This window comes from Micromys minutus (genome assembly GCF_963924665.1).
Source record: "Micromys minutus genome assembly, chromosome: 12".
Lineage (NCBI taxonomy): Eukaryota > Metazoa > Chordata > Mammalia > Rodentia > Muridae > Micromys > Micromys minutus.
Window position 1 is genome coordinate 54193179 of NC_137981.1, and position 15224 is coordinate 54208402.

Here is a 15224-nt window from a genome sequence, read left to right on the forward strand (position 1 = left end):
TCGCTAAGATGGCGCCTTCCACCACTGGGCTTGTAAGATTGCCTTTCCCATTGTCCATCTGATGCCATAACACATCTGGAAAACCCCGTTAAAGGACAAGAGGTGAACCCTATTCTGGGAAAATCCACACATGGAACCTCCCACCCCATTTCAACTCACAAATGACCCCATTCCATTATGTTTGCTCATAAAAGGGACTATCCAAAATCCCAGTGACTCCAGTCTTGAAAAGCCCTCCCCCCCCCTCAAATGTCCTTCTGTCCTTCCCTTGGCTGTGTGCCTCTCCATGCCCAAGCTTAAACAAGCATGGGTTTTCTTCTTTCTTTTAAACTAATTATTTTATTTAGTTACACCCCAAATGTTGCAATCCCCCCGAGTCCTCCCTCACTTCTAGCCCCAGACTTCCCTTCTGTACTCACTGAACTCCAGCTTTGCTTCTTACCCACTCATCCTGTCCCCACCCCCAAAAATGTCATTTTTGCAGCAGAAGGCTGCACCCAAGCAGCAGCCTAGAAAGAGCATCTCCTGCTGCTGGAGACAGGAGCTCCTTTTACAATGTATATTTTAGATAATTTACGTTTCCTTTCTTTGTTTTAAAGATGTATCTATTATATGTAAGTACACTGTAGCTGTCTTCAGATGCACCAGCAGAGGGCATCAGATCCCATTACAGATGGTTGTGAGCCACCTGTGGTTACTGGGATTTGAACTCAGGACCTCTGGAAGAGCAGTCAGTGCTCTTAACCACTGAGCCATCTCTCCAGCCCTACATTTCAATTCTTAAACTCCAGGAACAGAGCCGTCTACTGAAGACACACAGGCAGGAAGGGACTTGGTCCAGTGACAGATCTGAAACCTCCAAGTTCCTTAATTCTTCAATTCCTAGATTCCTTGGCCAACCTGGTGTTCTGGAAATACACATCCAGATTGTCAGAATACCTGTGTTTCCTTAGGGATTTTGCCTTCTGATGAATGTGACTTAGTCTTTCTTTGGACTGGAGTCATGATGACCAAACACCATTTGCCCTGAAGACTCTCTTGGCGCTGCCCTTTTGAGGAGAAGGACAGGAGCCAGGTGAGCTCTGAGGCTCCCATGGGACACAGTCACCTGCTCCTCACTAAGGTTCTTGCCAAACCTGAATACAGGGGACACTTAGAGGCTGAAAGCAAATGGTCCTTGTGCTCTGGAGTCTCTGGCTCAGGATAGGACAAACTTGGACAAATTGACCAGGCCACCTGTTTGGTGGCCCAAATGGGCATGTCCCCACAGGCTCACTGCCCGGCCATTTGGTCTCCAGGTAGTGGAGATGCTTGGCGGAGGTTGTGGGACTATTAGGAGGCGAAGCTCTCTGGGCTGTGTCTGGAACTACCAGCCAGAAGCTCTTTTGTCCCTTCAGTTGCCTTTATTGGGTCTTTTTGTCTCAGCAATAGGAAGTAACCAAAACTAGAGAGTGGGTAAGCTGTCACCTGGGAGCCTTAATTAAGACATTGTGACCTGCCAGGAAGGCAGACTGGTAGAGGTGACTGGCGAAAGTCACTGACAGAAGGAAGGAACACAGAGCTCAGGGGAAGGGATCTCTCTAGTCATTCTGGGGTAGCCTCTTGCAGACCTCTGGATTGGGCCTCAAGCTGCGCCCTAGAGGGAGACAAACTATACACAGGAGAAAATCTGAACCTAACATGTATGTCTGCCATGGCCCCAACAAATAACTGACCTCGAATGTCTCGGAGAAGGGAGCAGACACTGAACTCTGCATACCATAGCGGGCTTCATATTTACAAATGACATCCCCCAGTCCCTTGTAAGCTTTTGCCCAGAGTCTATCATAAGAATGGGAGATTAGCCAGAAGAGCCTAATCACACAGGCCAAGGGGGTCTTGGAATGAGAATCCACAAAGAGGCATAGCATCACCAGGCAATGGAGAGCAGAGGTCACTAAAGATGTCAGCTTTGCCTTGACGTCTTCTCTATGAGACAGGGCCTCTTAGGGATTAGGAAAAGCCCAGGCATTTCCAGAAATTTTCAAAAAAGAACCACCTATGTGTTTTGTTGGGTCCATGTTCTTGACATATGTTTATAGACACACGATATCTTTATATGGCCAGAGAAAGGCAGTCACATGTAACATTGAAGGCCTTCAAGTTTCAAAAAACTAACGCCTTCTGGCTTTAGGACCTGCTGGTCGCTGAGGCCTTGCACACGTGACATCTTTGGCAAAGATGTCACGGCACCTTGTGAATGTGAGCCAGGAAGAAGTGGTCCTTCGGTCACCGCCAACCTGTGACATGCCCTAGGACACTCAGAAAAGCTAGAGACAGAGGTGGAGTCACAGAGGGTGCCTGGTGCCAACTCATGACACAGTCTTTGTTCCCTTGAGTACCTTCACAAGTGAGGGCAGTCAGATTGTGGTACCCAACCTATAGGAACCCCATTCCAAGCCATCTACCTCCACTTGGGTCAGAGATGCTCAGAGCAACTGCTGGACTGTAAGTCACAGCCTGGGGCAAGGACTGTGAAAACAGTGATGCTTCCTGGCCATCATGGAGTAATGTCCTAGTCAGTGAGGAACACAGCAGGAATATTTGGATCAGAGGTGAAACTGCAAACAGCTCAGAGGCAAGCAGCTCATTCTGAGCTTTGGCAGCTAGAAGGCCACAGTGAATTCCTTGGGTTCCTTAATCTGTTATTTACTAGCTTCAGGACTAGCAAATAAGTGGCCTGTCATTTCTACAGTGTCACTCACAATAGACTCTCAACTCCAGCAGATAACACACAAGATGTGTTCCAGAGAAGATGCAGATTGCGTCTGGTCAGCGTCACCTGCTGGCAGCACCTGGTACTGCAGCTAACCTAACTGAGCAATGGATGAATGAACTTAAAAACCACAGGCAACCAATAAAGAGGTAAAGATTGTACAAAGAGACAGTGATGGAAGACGCCATGGTCCAGAGGGAGACCCAGGTGTCCACGTTCTTACAAATAAAAACCTGCCTCTTCATTTGGCTTTCTCGTTTCCTCAGGGAATTGTCAGTTACACATTAATACCCATGAGTCCCACAAGTAGCTCTTTCTGCCTCAATTTCAGTGTATTCTCTGGGAGACTGTCCACTTTGTGAGAACTCATGTTGTAATGGGAAAAGTTTCTGGCTTCAGGAATTTGCCTCGGTGGCTTATTGGAATATATTTCTTTCCCAAAGCCAGAGGTCCCCCCAATTATCATGGGTACTCTATTCCCCAGTGCATGGAGACGCCTATAGTCTCTGCTGTTAGCTTCGAGATTTCTTTTACATGTGTGACCTTGTGTCATTCTTTGGGCTCCTTATATTTATGTGTTCTGAAACAAGATCTCTCACTGGGACCTGAGGCTCACCGAACACCAACCAGGGACCCTCTTTCCTCTGCTCTGATGACACAGAGGTTTAGTTACAGGAGGGTGCCACCATTCCTGGCTTTACAAAACCCATGTTTGTGTGGCAAGTACTTTAGCAATTGACCCGGCTACTTCCTTGTTTCCTCCCCAGACCCAAGATAACTCGGCCCGCCAGAGAAGAAAGTATAAAAACAGCCCGAGGGGCACACATCGCAAGACGGCTTTATTGGATTAGTTGCGTGGGGGAAGCAGTTCTTCCCGACAGCAGCAAGTGCAGGCGTTAGAGTACAGAGTCCAGAGGAAGGAGAGGCTTCTGGGGGAGAGCCCTATGCTCCTGGAGACATGTGGAGTTCTCTAAGGGTCTGCAGAAACCTCGGAGAGCTGGGAGATTCCCTCCTTGAGACTCCTACGTACACGAAAGCGACGATGCTTCTGTCTCACTCTGCACTGAGAATAAAGGAGGGTGGAGGAGAGAATCAGCATCCCCCAGGAAGCAGCCACCAACACCCACAGCCTTACCACGAGGAAAAACACTTCCCAGAGGGAAGAAAATAAAATTCCCAGGGGTTTTCCTAGCTTACCCGTGGGCTCTGGCCTCAGGGATAGGCCCTGCATCCAGAATGCATATTTTGCCCCTTGTCTGGACTCCTGGGGACTTTTCCAGCCCTCCAGGGTCTCAGAAAGACTTGTTTATCAGCCTCTGGGTCACAGAAAGGCTGCCTCTTACCTGTTTGTCTTGCGGTACTTCTGTAGCGCCTTCTCTGCCACCATGTCCATAAATTTAGGGTTATCCTTGGAGATCTCTTCTGGTAACACCACTGTGATGGGGTCAGAGTCAAACAGCTTCACCACCACCTCAGTGACTCGAGAGGGGACCTCTGAGTCAGAAGAATGGGTTGTCACCTAGGAGAAGGCAGGAGAGGTGTCGCTACACAATGTCTACAGAGGTGTCCTTTGTCAAAGGATGTGGATGGAGCTTCTCTTTGCCCCTGCGACCAAATACGGATCTTCAGCGTACCTGTTGCCACTCAAGATGTCTAGAGAATTCCGAGCAACACTATCTCGATTTGAAGGGATAAATGTTGTTTGAAAATCACTAGCACTCCCGAAACTTGAAATGATTTTCAAATGTTTTCTTGTTTTGCTCTGAGAGAGGCCTTCACTACACAGCCCAGCCTGGCCTCAAGATCTCCACTTCCCTGCCTCAGTTTCTTCAATGCTGGCTTAGAGGCACTCACATGGCCCCAACATTTGCTCTGAGCGAATGTTAGCCAGTCTGTGGTTGAAAAGGCACAAGGGAGGCTCCGAGCAATAAAGGAAGCTGTTCTCACTGGCTAACAGTGAGCCAATTCATGTGGCACTCAGCGTGACCTAGACAGATAGCAGCTTTAGACCAGCTGGTAACAGCCTGGCCCAGGGAAGTTGTCCAAAGTTCCCTCTTCTTAGCAAGCCACAGAACCTCTCTCTCTCTCTTTCCTCATCTTAGAAATGAGACTTAGATATTTGACCTCAAGGGAGTGAAAGGCGCTTCAGTGCTACAACACACATAAGGTTATCCTAGGCCCTGCTGGTGTAAATCGTAGGTGCTCCTGTGTGGTGCCTTTGTCCCGAGGCACTTCTAAGAGGCACACATCACCTCTGGATCACACATGCGACTTAGCTTCATCAAATGACCGGGCTACAACTCACTGTGGAGACCCGCAGGTAGTACTGGTCTTCGCCCTGGGTGAGGTTAGCCAGCTGGGAAACCCAGTTGAACTGGTCATTCAGCTGCTCCAGCAGGGATGAGGTGTTGAGCATCTTGGACTGCAGGGAATGAAGCAGCTCGTTGTAACGCTGGGTCAGCATCTCAGCCACCTGGAGCGAGTCGTTCAGCTCCTGCCGTAGGTTAGCCTGGGCGGGATTGTTGCTTGAACAGTCTGCCCAGAGAAGAAAGAAGCAGAGGCAGAAGCATGAAAGGAAAGGTAAAGGGGATGAAAATGCCCTTGGGAACCAGCTCCAGACGCAGGAATCTGAAGCAGAGGAACTCTTAGAGATTTATAAACCAGTTTTCACAGTTCCCACACAACAGTCTTCCCCACCCTAACATGGAAATCAAGGCGCTACTCCCTCACTTTGAGATACAGTGGTGCCTATGCTAAGCTGTGTCGTGGGTACCGTGGCTGAATCCTCTTTGGGTGGTAGACATGGCTACTGGGGAGCACTGATACCAACTACTCCATGTTTTCAGACCTGGAGTTTCTCTCATCCCCTTAGCTCCTCCCAGGACTCATTTCCAAATAGGAGGAAGCTATCATTGCACTGGACACTCCACAGAGACAAGGAGCATCATTTACTTAGGTGTACCTACTGTGTGCAGGCACACATCAGATGCTCCGGGTGTTCTAAGTATGCTTGGTTTGACTTAAGCATCAACGCCCCTGATTTACCAGTAACGAGACAGGTTCTTGGAAGTCAGAGACTTGCTCAGATCTATAGGGGAAGCAATCTGTGGAACTAGGATTGAGCACCTTCAACTCCTCAGTGAGAGAGCTCTTCCTCCCCTGAGATCATGGATCTAGAATATTCTCCAACCTTTTTTTTTAAACATATTTGAGAGATTTAGCAACCCAAGCTGCTGCAGAAGAAACATACAGGTCCCTAGGCTACAAAACACAGGTGTTTGGTGCCTGGGGGTCAGTCCTTGCCTGCCCTGCTCTACCCACAGTTGGCCAGGAAGGCTCCTGCAGAAAATAGGGAAACTGTCATTTTCCCTTCTGGTCCATGAGTTCACTGCAGATATCAAGAGACTGGTTCCTACAGAGTGTGCACGTTTCCAGAAAGCCAGTTTTTAAACCCCCTCCTCTATTATTTTTAAAACACCCAGGAGAGGCCATATAGCAAAACTAAGCAAGACCAGAGAGACAGAGCCTTCTGCGCCCTAGGTGGCAGCTGCAAGCATTCATACTAAAATAAGTTACAGGGTTGCATGGGTCAAGACACAGAGAAGAAGCACAGACAGCTGTGGAACAGCTGAGAACATTCTTACTCTTACCCAAAGAAGGAAAAGTCCTGGAGAGGACCAAGAGTGTAGGACGGTATTTCTCAACCTAGGACCACATTATCCACCATGGGACATTCTGAGGATATTTCTGATTGTCATGGTAGAGGGAGGGTTGCTCTTGGTACACGGCAGGTAGAAGCCAAAACTGTTAAATGCTCAGCCATGTTCAGGTGCACCCACGGGGGAATGAACTGTGGATTGCTGGTGGCTCCAGTCAGATTCCATGGAGATGCCCACCGTGGACTGCAGGTTTGCCATGAGCCACCAGGGTGGTGGTGGGTGCTTTAGATACACCTCCTCTGTTTGAGAACAATCTGCATCTGATTTTGATGCTAAGTAAAACTGGTGCAGCTCAAAGGCAGAGCACTCACCTAGCATGCATGAGGCACTGGGTTCTGCCCCAGCTCCTAAATAATGAGGCTCTAGATGTGAGGGTAGCAAAATACACACCAGGGTGAGGAGCCTCCCAGGGACCACAGTTCACAGGCAGAGAGCTAGTCTCTGAAGAAGGACAGTACCACTGGGTCACTGGTGACCCACAGTGCCAGATCATAGACCGGCTCCCGACTCACCCACAGACAGGATCTCTTGGCATTTCTCACACTGTCCCTTCATCTTCAGGCATCCTGTGGAGTTGTGGCGGATCTCCTTGCAGACGGTGCGGTCATCTTCGCCTTCTGTACACATGAGGGGAGATGGGGGGGCAGGATGAGGCGTGTAGCACATTGGAAGGACGCCCACCCACAGTCTTCCACGGCTCTGCTCAGTGCCATGGTCAGGGCAAGGTGCAGCTTAGCTGTTTGCTTGCAGACATGGGATTTCCCTGTGGCTCGCTGAGGATATCCCCATGGCTCTCAGCAGGTACTTCCTGCCTTCCCGCCATCTCCGTCTGAGGAGATCTCGCACATCCCCTCAGCTGTGAGCCTCCTAGCATCGTGGCTGTTCTTCATTCTCCTTGGCTAGTGGTACTCCCTAACTGGCCATCAGGCCCCAGAAAGCATGAGTGTACCCTGACAACATAAACCATCCTTGGATAATGGAGCTACAAGAGATGCGAATTGGGCGCCAGGCCTTCTTACATTTCTAATGCAAACCACACCATGTAGGACATGGCATTAAGGCACAAAACTCAGGCTCCAATCTCCACACCCTGAGCTGGCTGTAAAGAACACGGGCTCCAATCTCTACAAGTGCAAAATTGAACCGGGCCCCAGTTTGCCTTCTGCATTCCTTTACCCCAGTCCTAGCTCCTTCACCCTGCAAATGGAGAAAATACCAGCCTCAGGGGCTGCTAGGAACATAAAAACCAGCACATGCCGAGCCCTAGAAGAGCTTAGACATCTGGGAAGATTCCCATTCCTTCTGGGGAAGACAACAATTGCTTTCTGACCTCTTAAGAAATCCATGTCCGGTAACTGGAGAGCTGGGCTGTGGATCTGAGCATCCATGGCCTGTTGAGCCTGGTGTATCATATCAAAGAATGGCTGGAACATGTTGTGGAAGCTCAGAGGCCCGTAGTGGGGAAAAGGCATGAGGCTGCGGACCAAGCGGGACTTGGGATATAAGAAATGAGGCCTCTTGTGTGGGAAGCCGATGTGGGGGAGATAGTGGAGGTCCTGGGGCTCATGGGTGAAGAACCGGTCCTGGAAGAGCGTGTCTATGATGCCAGATGCCCGAGCAAAGCTGTCCTGCATGGCATCGAGGGCTTGGCTCTGCTGCCGGTCGCTCTCCAGCAGGGAGTCGATGCGGTCTCCGTTCATCCAGAAGTAGAAGGGTGAGCTCTGGTTCAAAAACTCCTCTAGCTGGGGCCCAGAGAAGTACAGTGAGGCACTGGGCCCCCCCCCCAACCTGCATCACCCCACGACCACGCAAAGTTCCCACTGTTCTGCCTCCTGGATACCCTGCCAGGCCCTGCATCCACCTCTCACAGTGAAACTTGGGAGGAACACGAGCTCCAAGCTTCATCTTTGGCCAGGGAGGACAGCCAGCCGCTCCCACTTAGCTGCTCAGCCTTCAGGAAACAGTGGGTTTCACTGAGTCCCAACCAAGTGACGTTCACAGGTAGGGATAGAATGAATATAAATAGACTAAATACTCTTAGTCCCCTTTTCCTATCTGAGCAGAGGATTCTACCATACCACGAGGCCATTTTACCCAGCTAGTTCGATGTCTTGTTAGAGATGCTACCTGCCAGGCATACCTGTGATGTTGGCTACACCTGTACTCCTGTCAGACACCACCATGACATGAGGAAAGCATGCAGCCGAGCAGCCGTACCCAGCATATGAAGTGAAGCCCATTTCTTGGATTCTCCACACACCCCATCCAGAACCCAGGCCGTGTCCCTTTCTCACCTGGCGGCCAACCAGCCCCGAGCCACTCCTGCAGACGCGTGCATAGAACTTCATGCAGGTCTGCTTCAGGCAGGGCTTGCACTCCTCCCAGAGGGCCATCATGGTCTCGTTACACACTTCCGGGAATGCCTTCAGCTTCATTTCAGAATCCTTGGTGTCCTCTAGAGCATCCTTCGGGGAGATGACAAGGTCAAGTGAACCGCACGGAGACCCAGCTGCTCTCCCTGATCTGTGTGCACAAGGCGCTACCGCAGCCCACAAGCTTCTCTCTCGCCCATCCGTCCTGCCATTCCCGTCCTGCTCTCCCCACCATGATCTCATTCTTCAAGGCCCAGCCATTCCCTACGTTTTCCCTGTTTGCTCTAAGTTACTGCTCTGACTGTCTCTTCTCATCTCCCCAAAGAGGCCAGTCTTATCTTTCTATTAGAACTGTGGCCCTTAACGTGCAGATCAAAGCTATCCAACCAGAAGTCAAATCGGCCACTAAACTCATTACCATGCCCCTGACCCAGGCACTAGCTCTGGGGATGGCCAAAATGAGGACATTTAAATTCTCTGCCCGGAGAGACATTCATTTGTGGCAAAGGTGTGCATCTACATACAGACATGGGAAATAAGTGGATGGATGGGTCTGCGTATGTGTGTGTGCTCGCATGTGGGTGTGCACCAGAGTCAACATAGATGTTCAAATGTAGAGGCAAGCTGAACAGATGGTCACAGGACAGCCCCGTTATCAGTTCTTAGCCACCCACGGTCAACCACAGTCTAAAAATAGTATTGGTGAGGCTGAGGGATTGAGATATTTTGAGAGTGGGAGAAATCACATCTGCATAACCTTCTGTGTGGTATAACATTCTAACTTCCTTGTTGCGGCTCACGCCTCACTGTAATTTATAAATTAAGCCTTATCACGGGCAGGATCAAGCACAGTCTCTGGAGGGCCTGGCTCCTGCTAAGGGCTTTGTAAACTGTCCCCTGCACCACCCCCCCCCCAGAGCTGAGTGGGGGATGTGTGGGTGTCTAAGGATAGATTACGAGGATTTTTACATGAACTTTAAGGTGATTCAATAGATAAGCACGGTCATGTTAAAAGCCATTTTGAATCCAGAAAAGTGGTGGGAAGTGGCTGCCATGACCCCCTCCTGAGTCCTGCACCAGGCCCTACCCACAGCAAGAGTTAGAAAAACCTATTGAAATGAATCTGGGTTTCAGGCCCTGGGCCAGACTTGCAAAGAAACCAGATCCAAGACCTCAGCCCTGAGGCTCCCACAAGCGAATGTGCTTTCCCTGGTTCCTCAGCCTAGCCCAGCATTAGCGAAGCCCTGCAAGGACTGCCCTAGACACCATGGCAACCCAGCCAGGCACCTGCCCACCGCGTCCCCTCCTCCCCTCCAGCAGGGAGAGCCAGGGCTCAGTCTAGGCTTAGCCCTACCTCTTTCTTCTTCTTGGCTTCCTCCAAACTGTCGAGCAGCGACTTTCGCTCTGCGTTGGTTTTTTCTATGAGGGTCTTTAAGTGCTTTACTCCCTGGACGGCGTTCTGAATCTCCTTGTTAATATACCTACTCCCTTGACTGGACAGTTCTGTGAGAGAGAGGAAGGTACAGTGAGGTGGGGGCGGGGGGTGGCTGGAGAAACAGCCCAGGATCCGGCAGGATGGTGAGAAATTCTGATGGGAGTGTTGGGGGCTGTCAAGCTGAGATACAATCGCTACCACCCCAAGCCTGTGGTAGCCCATATGGTCTCAGTCCTGTCTCTTTGTGTCATCGAGGGCTCATGGTGAACTCTGAGTGGTGCAGAAAGGGGCAGCCATACTATGTATGACTGACCCTGCCATTCCACCCTGGGAGCCAACAGCCCCAGGGGGATATTCTGAGGATGCTTGTGAAGCTCGGGTTAACCCGGTCTTGGTACTTCTTAGCCACAATGCACACTGTCAGGTGATGGCAACCAGAGGATGAACGAAATGGCACCAGGCACCCATGGAGACAGGAAGATAAATGAAGAGCTGCGTTCACCATGGAGACCGTGGCCAAGACACGGCCCCGGGTGATGAAGGCAATGACATATCGTGTCACGACGAGGTACCACTTACTTATCCTCTGTCAAGTGCCATTTCCAACACTTCTGCTGTGTTCTACCTGATGCCACTGCCAAACACATCCAGAGAGATGGGGGTGGGGGTGGGGAGGCGCTGCTGAGCCAAGGGCAAGAGTTTCAATGATGCAGCCGCATGAGCAAGCCTAGAGGTCAATGGTCCAAGCAGAGCTCGTGATTGGTAATGTGGTCTACCCTTGAAGTGGGCTAAGTGAATAACATAATTTAAGTGTCTGAAGCCAACAATCCCATGAGGTGATGGAAAGCTAACAGCGTGACAACAGCAACTATTCTGCCGTGCATATCCATGTCAGAGAAAGAGACCATATTCTTTTTAACGAGGACTCCTGTGGAATCGGTCAGCTATGAGCAAAAGGTTAGGAGAGGAGGGTTTCCGGAAAAGCCTTGGAAGATGGGGAGGGAGAGGATGCTCTTAGGTGACTACCTTATGCTGAATTGCACTGTCCTTTCCCAGAGAGGAGACCGGTTGAGCCAGGTCTCCAGGCATGGAGACACATTGGTAAGAACTCTGGGTGTCACGCAAAGGGGAGACTGACTAAGTTTCAGAGGGCCCGGGCACAGCTTTGAGAGAAGAGTAAAAGAACCAGGTGAGGGGACCAGGGAGAGTGGGGGAATAACATGTAGCCAACAGAGAGGCTTGAGACAGAGGCTAATGTCTAGGAGGCACTTGACCACAAAAACACCAAGACAGGAGCTAGAGCTTAGAGACTCCAAGAGGCCAGAGGACACGGACAGACCCAGGGTTCAGTAGGAAAATAAGCACTCGGGGACTGAGCTTTGAGGAGTGGCCCTGCCCAGGCCCTACACATTCACCAGAGGGACAGCAGAGGGACAGCAGCTTAGTCTACCTTGGAGCTCATTGTCAGAGACCTCCTGCTCTCCCAGGACCACGCCATTGTCCCAGGTCAGCAGCAGTCCCACAAACAGCAGGAGAATCTTCATGGCGTGGCCTCCTCGGAGTCTGGAGTCCTGGGAAGAAGAGCAGAATGCCATGATGGCCGTTGGGCAGCGTGCAGGTTTTCTGCATCCTGTTACAGCTCCCTGAGAGGGAGGTGGGTGGGATTGGAACACACGACCCTGAGGGCAGTGAAGCCCTGGGAGGACCCAGGCTATCTGGAGGGGGGGTGTGGGGGGGTGCGGGGGGCAAGCTCTAAGCTGAGTCCCTTTCTTCCCATAAGTGCCCTAGGCATGGCAGATAGATAAGCTTCCTGTGTCCAGACTTCTTTGTCTCCAAAGCATATTGAACATGCCAAATACTGAAGATGCCTTTTCTGAACCATAAGAACATCCCCCGCTTAGCCCTTCCATGAGACTGCACCCCACTCTCAGCACAGCCCTGGGCCGCCCAAGGCTATCTGAGTGTGCTTTTCAGGAGTCCATGGTAATATGCACACCCTTCCATCAGCACAGGAAATTCAATCCAACTCACCATCTCTGGGTGAGGCTTGTGCCAGGCTAAGTATGGATTGGGGCGGTGGTGGGGTAAAAGCCAAATTGGAAGAGGGGGGCTGCTTAGGACCACAGAGAAGGCAGAACTAGCAAAGGGAAGGACAAAGCCGGAAATTAGCAGTGAGCCCCCAGGAAAGCCCCTTCAGGAGGACAAGTCCATTGGCTCCAGCAAATCCCTTTCACATGCCTGTTCCCTCTAAGCCTGAACCAGCATGCTCTGCCAAGGTGGCCCTGCCACCACTGGGCCGGCTGCCCTGAGCCAGGGGACACAGGCCGAAGCCCCAGTATTACACAATGGATCCTTTCCCAGAAGCTGGATTGGTTGCATAAACACACACACACACACACACACACACACACACACACACCTTGCATCTCCAACCCTGCCCAGAATGGCTTATCTGGGCTCACCAACTTCCTATAGCTACCGGAACAGGGAAAGGGGAGCGCTCTCTCTTCCTGAAATGGCTCACTCTCCAAACCTGCTCTCAGTTAGGCAGACCCATCAGCACGCTGGGCAGATCATTAATAGGCAAGGCCTTCACTGAGGCGTAATTATGCACACAGAGCAGAGAAGAGACAGGCACTATCCCAGGGATGGGTGGGTGGCTGGGACAGCCTGGTTCATGGCCCACTAGGAAGACCTTGATCTCAGATCTCACAGGTACTCACTGGGACTCAAAATGCCCCAGGCAGGGACAGATGCCTTGTCACATCAGAGACAAAGCCACAGAATTATCTGTATGTGGGAGAGGCCTCAAGTGTAACCATTTTTGGAAACGCCATTTAACAGCCTTGGAAATGGCTTCTGATCCCAGGACAGTGCTATGCCCAGAAGAGGCAGCAGGCAGTAAGGAAGACCATTGAGTGGGAGTATCCAGATGAGCTGCAAGGAGCCTGGGGCCTGCCAAAGGAGACCTGGGGCCTAGAGAGACACCAAGTTCCCAGATGAGAAAGGGAGGGTCACTCCTCACTCAGCCTCGGCACTCCTATGAGAATGCCAACACCTAGACACCTGCTGGACTTCCCAAGACACACTGCAAGCCAGTGGCCACCCCGGGGAAGAATGCAGCCCTCCAAGACCTCGTTTTAATATTCTTTCCTTGACAACAAAAGTCACACATCTCCCTGCCTCTGTTTTTTTATCTGTAAAATGGACCTGATGCAGACCTCAAAGAAACAATCCTATATTCTGTAAATCTAAGAATAAAGCCCCCCGAGGCCTGCTGCTGATACTGAGTGGGGTCAGAACCTGCTTGTCTCCTATGCTTTCTGGTGCAGCGATGCTGTTGGTCCGAGGACAATGCTGTTCAGCCCGCTGCCTTTCCTTTACACTGACTCACTTCCTGTCATCATTGCCTGGCTGCCAACTACCCTGAGTGCATCAGCCCCACCAGGGCCAAGGACCTCCTTATCTAGTAAGAAAACGCAGCCTCTTCCTTTGTGGCATATTTTCTCCATTTTTTTTTTTCAGTGCATTTTTATAAACCACACCTTCATAGGTCCCATTTACAAATATTTTTTTTTAAGTTACATATTTGCTGCTGCCTAATATTCCACTGACTACCATGTGCATTTTGTTTTGTTTTTCTCACAAGGTCAATCACTAAATTGTCCTCCCATGAGCTTCCTGTTAGGGAACTTGTACAGACTCTTGAATTCCTAACTTCTCCCTTTAAAAAAACAGCACCGGCACGGTTTTTAAAAACTGGGTCCAGAAATTCTGAAAAGCCAAAGGGCTTCAGTTTCTCATTCATATAACGTTTGACGTTTGGAGGCTGAGCCTCTAATCGTCTCCAGACCTAAGATTACCATCTATAAAATGATCCGGTGGGATCAGACGTCTCAGGGCTGGTGGAGCATTTCTCTAAAGAACTGAATGCACGCATTCAGCTCGGTCTGAATGACTGCAGCACGTCCTTACGTACACAACATCTTATTTATTATGCACTGTCCCAGGAGCTGGAAGGACGGTCCAAATGCAGTGACTCACGCTGGTTAAGACAACAGCCACTAAAGAGATCCGCACCTACTCGCGGCTCTCAGCCACAAGCGCCCCCGCGCCTCCCGCATCTCACTACAGGCTTCAAGCCTCAGTTTCCCCCGTTTTTGCAAAAGGAAGATCTTTGCAATGTGGCCTATTGAACAACCTTGAAATTGCGATCCAGGTTAAAGAACACGGAGACTCCCGAGTCTGATCCAGCGTGCACCCCCTACCCCGTGCTCGGCTGCCTGGTGATGGGGCCACCTCCCGCTTCCCTATGGCTGCGCCAGCTCTCTACCTGGCTACTACCCTCGCCCTCCCATCCCTGCCGGTGTGGCTTTGGTGCTGGGGTAGGAAAGGTGCATCTGTCTCACCCGTCTGCAGTGCGCTCCTCCTGGTGACGCGGGTGGCGAGCACTGGGGAAGCGCCCTATTTATAGGGCTCTGCTCAAGTACACCCCCTTTGGGGCTGGCTGCAAACCTGCGTGACTCACGCCCAGAGAATGCCGGGGAATACACCAGGAGCTTTCTGGAAGCCTAGAGGTGGGGGGTGAGAGGTGCAACACCCAGCGGGGGGCACCAGGGGGCGCATGGGCATCATAAATGACCACGCTGGTTGCTGGACCCTACCTAGATTGGTGGCTGCTCTATTCTCTGCAAGCAAGCTTCCAAACAGCCAGGTCCCAGCAGAAGAGCCTCAAGGGAAGGGAAATCAACATGCTACTCTGGCCCGCTCCCAGCCCAAGACAGGTTCAAGCCCACCCTATTGCACATTCATCTTTCACATTAACCCATTACTGCACTCCTTTTCTTTGCTCCTATTTTAATGGGAGAGCAACAGCAAACACTGAAGATGTCACTGGCATTGTGCTAGGGAAGAGCACACGCGAAGTACTTGGCTCTCAAAAT

The 15224-nt window shown here is 50.9% G+C and overlaps 1 protein-coding gene across 1 annotated transcript; it reads right to left on the reverse strand.

Annotated features, from left to right (window-relative positions):
- Positions 1–3575: 3575 nt before the first annotated feature.
- CLU (clusterin) lies at positions 3576–14756 on the reverse strand. The gene is made up of 9 exons (XM_080926040.1): positions 14691–14756; positions 11732–11852; positions 10201–10349; positions 8769–8939; positions 7805–8216; positions 6987–7091; positions 5061–5290; positions 4099–4274; positions 3576–3818 (listed from the first exon to the last, which is right to left on the reverse strand). The coding sequence occupies exons 2-9, from the start codon at positions 11823–11825 to the stop codon at positions 3809–3811; spliced, it is 1347 nt and encodes a 448-aa protein (XP_080782166.1). The 5' UTR covers positions 11826–11852; positions 14691–14756; the 3' UTR covers positions 3576–3808.
- Between the last annotated feature and the right edge of the window lie 468 nt (positions 14757–15224).